General features: G+C 37.6%; 1 protein-coding gene across 1 annotated transcript; it reads right to left on the reverse strand.

Moving 5' to 3' along the window:
- Window positions 1-5,165: 5,165 nt before the first annotated feature.
- Window positions 5,166-9,272, reverse strand: LOC129801127 (uncharacterized protein K02A2.6-like). The gene has a single exon (XM_055845892.1). The coding sequence runs from the start codon at window positions 9,270-9,272 to the stop codon at window positions 5,166-5,168; it is 4,107 nt and encodes a 1,368-aa protein (XP_055701867.1).

The raw sequence follows: 9,272 nt of genomic DNA on the forward strand, positions 1-9,272 counted from the left end.
AGTTTAACAAGAGATTTTCCACAGAAGATCACTGAAATGATAATATTAATCGAATCAATTAAAAAGTCAAATGAGATTCTAGCATATGGTTGATATTTTTTTTTTCACGTGGATTGTTTCAAAAATGAATTATAAAGTGGCGGGAAATTAATTCAATTTATATCGAAAAAGGAAAATTCATTTTTCACAGTGAATCACTGATTTCGAACAATATGCGAAATATGGAAATTAGTACACGGAAAATGATAAAGTTCACAGTTTTTGTGATATAAAATGAATATATTGTGATGCACTACTTTGATATGGAACGTTCTAAGTTCCCTAGTTTGCATTAAGGAACTTTGAGTAACATGATGTAAATAAAGTAAAAACGATATTTTGAGCAGTTATACAATTTATAACATTAGAATTAAAATTTATACCGTCAGAATTAGTTGAGGATTCCACAAATTTTTAGATACATCTCAGGTAAATATGACAATTTTTCGGATAGCTTGCAATATCGGACACTTTGAGGGAAACACCGGACAATGCAATTAAATCATTTGAAATATTGAAATATTTTTAAATATTTAATGAATTATCATTATCTTCTAAATACTTATTCTTCATGGATCAATAGGGGAGGTGGATAGAAAAACTACTTCGTAAAATTGTTTGTAAATGTTTGTAAAGTACTACTGGGGAGTTACGAAATGCTCGTAAATCGTGTAGCCTAACAGTTCGTAAAAGTTTGTAATTTTTTACAAACTTTGTACGTAACATAATCACTTGACATTTTTGTTTGCCTGACAAACCTTTACGAACAAATGACAAAATTTTACAAACATTCACATTTAAATGACATTATAGCTCCTTCGTCAAATTAATCCAAAAAAATAAACATTTATATGAAAAAGAGTATTTATTAAAAGTTTAAAGATAATTTGATCTTTTTTTATTGCAATGTCCAATATTTAACAAAAAATTCCACAGATTTTCTCGATGGTTGCGTTAGAATTGGCCAATTATTTATTTTATTCCATCCCAATTACTTTTAATAAATACTACATTCTTCATTGTTTTCCCAATTTTATGCGAATTTATATAAATTTTCAATGAAATAATAGTTCAGTAATTAATGTAACTAGAGCGGAAAATTTATTGAATTTATTGAAATATTTTAAAAAAAATAGTGGCAATCTCATATGATTTTAGTCTATAAACCTTTTATTTTATTTAGCCAAAATTTAACAACTATTATTAAATTTTGAATAAAAATACAATTAAGGCAATTTTCAGTTAGTTTTGGTGGTAATATGAAAGCTCTAAAAACACTTTTTAATATGTTAGCACTATCCAGACAACAATCACATTTTTCTTCCTTTTTTTTTTTTAAATATCCCTGGCGGTTAGCAATAATTTTTTTGAGAGAAAAATTCAGTCGATTGTGGTGGATTTTTCCAATTTTTCTCCATCAATTATTTCCATCTGCGTGAACACTTTTTTACCCATCTCACTTTTCCGGCAAATAAAATTCTCATTTTCATCCCAGAGTGAGGGAAAAATTATTGATTGCACACCCCTTCTTTGCTGGGGCTCAGGCTATTTGCGCAATCATTTGGATAATCAATCAATTTAGAGGCAGATGTTTCAAGGGAGAGAATGCTGCAATGTTGGAAGAATACCCTATTTGGGGGATTTTATATAATTATCCTGGAGCGATCCTTCTTCCAGCTATATCTTCCGTTGACACGATTTGAACACATCATTTAGTCTGCAGCATCACGTTTACAGGTCACAATCTAATGTTGTGCCCCATTGGACAATTATGGGTAGCAAGCATAACAGAGGGAATGGAGTGTATATTTGACCCAATATGTCTCAATTGTGGATGATGCTGGAAGTCGATGTGAAAGGTTGCAGGTGCATTTAATTGGGCAGTTCATTCCTCCAGATCCCACGTCTTCACCCCATGGCAGTCCATTCACCCAGAAACTTCATCACCCCATGGACCCCTACCACCCCCGCAACATAGAAATCCATTCCCAAAAACAGCGCGTCAACTTAATCACTGCGAAGAGGGATTTGTTGATTTTGTCCCAAAAGTTCCTTAATTAAACTTTCAAAGTTTACCATTTGGTATGGATGCAAAAAAGGAACTTTCTGCTTTTCAATAGCTCAAAAATCCAAATATTTTCTCCCTCAAAAACTCACAAACACGAAAAGGACTGAATGCATTAAGAATCACTGTGAATTTTTCATTAGGCACCATCGCTTAGTGACCCCAGTCGGGGGGCTTTTAACTCACTTCGAAATGCTGCATGTCCAGGGAATATTATAAAAAATAAATGGACTTAATCACATAAAATTTGAAAAAAAAACACTACGGAGGATACAGACTGTGATAAGCATAGTGCAGTAGAATCTAATATTTTATACATTTAATGCTATGCGTTGATATGCGTTCCTATACTAGACGATATGCGATAAGTCGCCAGTAGCGGCTATAAATACGAAATTATTATTATTTTGAAATTTAAACTGTGATGATTCGATATTCAATAATAATTACTGGCACAATTTTTTCTAATAAAACATGTTGAAAGTCATACAAATGCGATGCGATGCGATACGACACAATTCGATGCAAACCGATATGGTATGATGCAATACGATACGACATGATTCTAAATGATACGATACGATACAATGCGATGCTTCACGATATGATACGATACGATTTGACACGATCATATGCAATGCTTTACGATACGATACGATACGCTATGATATAGTACGATACAATAAGATACGATACAGTATGATAAGATTTAAAGCGATACGATGCGATACTATACGATACGATGCAAAGCAATGCGATATGATACGATACAGTACGACACGGTTCGAAACAACACTTTACGATATGATTAAGATCATTAAGATCCAATACAATACGATACAATGCAGTACGATATGTTACAATTCAATATGCTACGATACGATAATATATAATTCGATACGATACGACGCGACACAACTCAATACGATTCCATAGATATGATGTGTGATTATTTGCAGGAACTCAAGATCGATACGAGATAACACGATACGATTTCACACGAACCGATTTAGAAAAAGTTGCCGAAAACGTTGTAAAAGAGAAAACAGGAAGAGAAACTATAGCAATACGATATATTACGATGCGATATGATTCGACACCCCGTTACAGCGCTGTAAACGATCCGATATGGGATCAATTGAAGAAATAAAATTATGCATAGTGACGTAAAATAAATAAATGAAAATTTATCGCAATAAAATAAGTTAGCTTAAGGAAGCTTAATTACGCGAAAATATTTTAAAATTGACCTAAATAATAAGAAATAACAATAGATAGACTATCCGAAAATAGATAGAGAACTATCCGAATTTCTAAGCGAAATCTTTTCTTTATTTGGACTCGGTGGCAGTCAAAATTTTGAAAGATAAAAATCTGAATCCGAAAATTCCGAATGCCAAAATCCCGAAAATCAAAATTCCGAATTAGGCAAAAAGTTACGAAAGCCAAATTTCGAATAATTTCCCTTTTTATTAACAAGCGAAATTAATATTCCGAATCTTGGTTTTCGGTACTTTGTTTTTCGGAATTTTGGATTATGGAATTTTGACTGGGACTCGTATGGACGTATGATCTGTCTCTTTGCCCACTAAGGGCTTTTTATGACTTATAATAGGACGCTCTCCGTATTGCCACTGGAAATAGACATTTCGATACATTTTTTTTTATTTCAGTTAATGTCCATCGCCGTCTTAGTGTTAATCTGAAACTTCTCCAGTTTAGCTTTAAAATAGTTTTCTCATAGTTTTTCCTTACCATATCTCTGAATTATATTCACTATATCACTTTCCAGTTCCCTGAATTAGGAATTATCAGCCCCTTTTCCATGTGAGTGCAACATTAGATCTTGTCAATTGAGTTGGAAATTGGTAAGGGAATTGCACGTTTCTGGATAATGACACTTGGAAGAACAAATAAGGCACATTCTGCAGTTGTTTGTGGACATTTTACTTCAATGAAAGAGAACGTTGGGAAATTTTATAATTTCACTCAATACCACACAACATTAAGAGCAAACTGTAGAGAGAAATTTTCTTCAGTTCCTATTTATTAGGGTATGACACATTGATTAGCATAAGTGTGCACGTCATATTCAATTCTGTACAAAAGGACTGCACAAATTGATCAAACTATAGTTCTATAAATTGCTTTAAACAAAATTCAATATTTCAGAAGCCTAAATTGGCAATTTCAGCTAGAATATTACACCAAATTTGGTGGCACAACTCTTTAAAATGTTAATTTATTTACTTTGGCAACTTTGGCACATTTGTTAATTTACATAAAACATGCATTAGGTAGTGAATATTATTTTTCAATAACTAATTCATCGCTTAATGAAAGATGCAATTAAAATGGTTAATGGAAATAATACAATTTATAATTTAACCCCTATTTACATTAAATATCAAAGAGTGGATAAAAATTTCATTATCCCTCTCTTCAAAAAATATAATGACACACACTCAATATTACCGCGAATAATGTAAATATAGTACTTGAAATATTTAAATTAGTTATTCTTGATGGGGGTTGAGCAGAAAGCAAATAATTATAAATTATTTTGGATTAATTTTTTTTGCACACCTTTGATTTATGTTCAGTTTCCAAATGAAATATTAAGCATATTGTTAAATAAAAGAAGTGACCAAGTGAAAAGTACTTCGTGGAATGTTTATAGTTATGAGAAGAATCTTTTAATTTGTTTCTAATTTTTTTTTAACTTAAACCCTTCAGACTGGAAAGATTTTGTTGTGGTTCTCACCTGAAGAAGAAGTGGAAATATTAGATTACAAATTATCCCAGCCTTGTAGCCGATGGTTCAAGATACTTGTGAGACCACACACTAAATTAAGATACTTATTTCAGTATAACAATTACTATATTTCACTTTAAATTAGTTTTCCCAAATATACTTTAGAGCACGAGGCTTCTCTCTCCAGAACAATTCAAGAAGTGATATAAAAACCCGGAAACGGCAATTGGCAGATCGACGGAGTGACATAATGAAATTCGGACTTTAGGTGCTGCCACCTAACATCTCCCCCCTGATAAAAAAGGATCAGGTACTCCTAGGCTCTCGAGAGCGTAATTTAATTGGAGACGTTCGCGTTGGAACTCTCGGGTTTCTGCGTCTCTGACTGATTGGGTCCACAGGATCTTTGGGCGTTGGAACAACTAATGCACCAGGAGGTGGTGAAGATAATGCAGCTCCAGTGCGAGTAATGATTTGATTTGTATGAGCCCGAATCAGGCGGGTTCCCCAAGTAAATTCCAATAACACGTTGTAAAGGACATTTCCTCTTTTTTCTATGATTGTGCCCGGAGTCCACTCAGTTTTGTCACCTTGTCGGGCGTAGACCTTTTCCCCCACCGAAAAAAATCTGTTTTTCGCACCATGTTTCTTATTGAACATTTCCTCCATGGAAACATTTCTTTTGGGTGACTCGTCTTCCGGAGGCTTAATGAGGTCTAACGGAATACGCAATTGACGCCCAAGCATGAGCTCAGAGGGTGAAGTTCCATTGAAAGTATTAGGGTTTGGTGTAGCCCTATAGTTCATCAGAAATTTTTGAAGTGATGAATGAACATCCCCTGAGTCCTTCAATTTCTTCATGGAGCGTTTTAGGGTGTCCACAAACCTCTCTGCTTGTCCATTAGATTGTGGGTGGTAAGGAGGTGTTGTGATGTGCATGATTCCGGACATTTCACAGAAAGTATTGAACTCCATGCAATCAAATTGCCTCCCACAATCGGTCACTAAAGTCTCCATGAACCCTAGGCGGGCACATGCATCCCCAATGTTCGTGATTGTAGCTGTTGCAGTGGTAGAGCTCATTGTGTACACCTCCGGCCACTTTGTGTACGAGTCCACGAGCACGAGGAACCATAACCCATTTACTGGTCCTGCGAAATCTGCATGAACTCTCTGCCAAGGTCTTGTAGACAAAGGCCACGAGTAAAGTACACTTTTCGTGGGGAATTTCGCCACAGCAACGCAATTTGCACAGTTCTTGACAAGGTCTTCAATGTCTTTATCTATTTTTGGCCAAAAGACATATGAGCGGGCAAGTGCCTTCATCCTCGTGATTCCCGGGTGGGCATCATGTAGTTGTTTTAAGATATCAGTGCGAAGGTTGCTGGGAATAACAATTCGTTCTCTGTACATTATACAAGACCTTATAAGTGACAGTGATTCTCTGAATTTGAAGAATTCAGAAACTTCTGCTGATAGATTGGCGGAATGGAGTGGCCAACCCTTTAGTATGAGCGAGGCAACTTCTAAGAGAATAGGACACTTTTGAGTGGAATTTTGAATCATCCGGAATGTTACAGGAATGTTTCTCACCACGTCCTGTATGATAGAATCATCAATTCCATCTGATTCTACGGATGCGACAACAAAATCTTCATCAGTAGGACGTGGGTGTTGTTGGATGAGACGACTCAAAATGTCTGCTGCTCCAAATTTGTCAGTTGGGACGAATTCAAGCGTGAATTCATAGGCAAGCAGGATGAGTGCCCAACGTTGCAAGCGGTTTGCAGTGTGAATGGGTATTCCCTTTTTAGATCCAAAAATTGCAAGCAGTGGCTTGTGATCTGTTTTCATGACAAACCTTCTACCGTAAATGTAATTGTGAAATTTGGTCACAGCAAAAACCAAGGCAAGCCCCTCCTTTTCAATCTGTGAATAATTCTTCTCTGTTTGTGATAATCTTCTGGATGCGTGATGAAAAGCCTTAAGGGATCCGTCCTCCAACTTATGAAATGCCACACATCCGATACCTGCTTCACTGGCATCCCCAGCAACGATAACTGGAAGGGAGGGGTTATAGTGCATCAGTAGTAGGTTTGAAAGGAGTATTTCCTTGAACTTTTGAAATGCCTGCTGGCATTCAAGTGTCCACTGCCATGCAACATCCTTTCTAAGTAAGGAATCTAATGGTTGCCTAATTTCGCTCATGTGCCTCACAAATCGGGAATAAAACGTTAGTGCGCCCAGGAATGACCGTAATTCCGCAACATTTGTGGGTGGAGGCATGCATGCAATAGCGTGAGATTTATCAGGGTCAGGACGCTGGCCAGATGCGTCAATAACGATTCCCAAAAATCTAACCTCTTTCATGAAAAATTTGCATTTTTCGAGTTTAACGCGCAAATTGTTCGTGTGGAACCGCTCAAAAACAGCTAAAAGAGCTTTCCCGTGAGTCTCCATGTCCGGAGTAGCAACTAACACATCATCAAAATAAGCGAACACTGAAGGAATTCCTGCCAAAACTGTATCAAGTGTTTGTTGGAAAATTCCGGGAGCTGATTTCACTCCTGGGCACAGCCGGTTAAATTCGAAAATCCCTCTATGTGTGGAAATGGATAGCATTCTGCGAGACTCATCATCCATTTCTATTTGCAAATATGCATCCGAGAGATCAACTTTTGAGAATATTTTAGAACTAGACAGACTTGCAAAAATTCGCTCAGGAGTGGGAATTGGATAATGGTGTGTCTCGAGAATACTGTTCAGTCCCGTAGAATAATCAGCACAAATTCTAATTGATCCATTGGGTTTTCTAACAATAACAATGGGTGCTGCGTACTCACTGTAATCTACTGGTGTGATGATTCTCAGATTTTGTAGTCGCTGAAGTTCTTCGTCTACCAATTGTGTCATGTGAATTGGCACTGGGCGTCTGGGACGAAAAACTGGTGCACAATTTGGCTTGAGGCGAAGCTGTCCCTTCGCTTTGTTGTATTTTCCCAAACTCGATGAGAAAACTGTAGGAAACTTCTGCTTGAGCTCTGTGACGATATTGTCCTGCGTGATTGTGGATCCCTCAATGGCATTTACTGCGTTGCAAGTGAAAGAGGAAGCTGGTTCGTTCCATAATCCAAAAAGGGTTATCCAATCAGCCCCAAAGAGATTGATATCACTAGTGCTAATGAGACACTTGGCTGCGCGATTCATCTCCCGGAAAGTCACCTGTGTATGAAGCTCACCATGGAAAGTCAGTGGATTTCCTTGTGCATCTCTCGCTGTGATGGAGGGATTCTGAAGTGGTGGAGAGCCCATAAGACGCCAATTTGCATCTGAGATAATGGTAACTTCCGATCCTGGGTCGTACAACAAACGATAGGTTATGTTGTTTATTTTGACATCGACACTGCGTCTGAGTGAAGTCACTGAACACACGTCTGTGGTGATTGTGTTCACAGAAGCTTGCTGTTTTTTCTGGGGGTGTTTTTTCTTTGCAGAAACTACACCACAATACCCATCTTTGTGTCCTTTCTTGCTACAGGAAGGGCAGGTTTTATTCGAGTACTCGCAAAACTTCACAAAATGCATTCCACCGCACTGCCAGCACGGAGAGGGTGGTGTTGTTTTTGGAAACTTTTGAGAGATGGTGTGTTTGTGTGTGTGCGCTTTGCCTTTGCTGTTGACAGGTTTCTGCTTGACAGCACACACTTCCAGTGAAGAATTGTTCCCTTGAGCAGATTGCTCCACAACTGCACTATCCGATTTAATTGTGGTGAATCTGATGGATTCCTCAGCCATGAGATTGAGTGTAATCTTCGAGGGATCTTCAGTGTCCAAAAGACGTAAAAGGCGTGATCTCACCTCCTTGTCTTTACTGTCGCGAAGGCTCATGATGAAGATAAGAACCTTAAAGTGTTCTGGCGTCAAATCTCCAAGACGATAATCCTCACACGCTTTGTTTACTTTTGTAGAGTGGCTCTTGAAATCATCTGCTTCGTCTTTCTGCATCTGAAGACACTTCCATCGGATGTGAAATAAGGATTCACGTGAGCCGTAGAGTTTGTTGAGGGCCTCGACTGTTTGCTCGTAATTGAGATCTCTGGGTGCTCTTGGCAGTAATGAATTGACATAACCTGCATGGCAATTAGGGCTCAGTTTTCTCAAGAGAAGTCTCACCCTGGCGGCTTCTGAGAGTGCTTTGGCATCTTCCCTGAAGATATCTTCGTAAAGGCAATACCATTTGTCAAACGTGGTGCCTTTCTCCGGATCAAAAGAAAATTCTTTAATCGACGGTGCCAAAGCCTCAATGGTCAATTCAGGGCGCTGTTCTCGATTTTGTATCTGCGAGATGAGTTCTAACATTCTCGCCAATACATCGGTAAGTACAGAGTCTTTGTCTTCTGCCTTACTCGCCAT

Source organism: Phlebotomus papatasi, chromosome 2 (genome assembly GCF_024763615.1).
Source record: "Phlebotomus papatasi isolate M1 chromosome 2, Ppap_2.1, whole genome shotgun sequence".
Lineage (NCBI taxonomy): Eukaryota > Metazoa > Arthropoda > Insecta > Diptera > Psychodidae > Phlebotomus > Phlebotomus papatasi.

Coding starts and splice junctions, on each gene's coding strand:
- LOC129801127 (XM_055845892.1), bottom strand. CDS start 9,272: ATGGCGAGTAAGGCAGAAGACAAAGACTCTGTACTTACCGATGTATTG.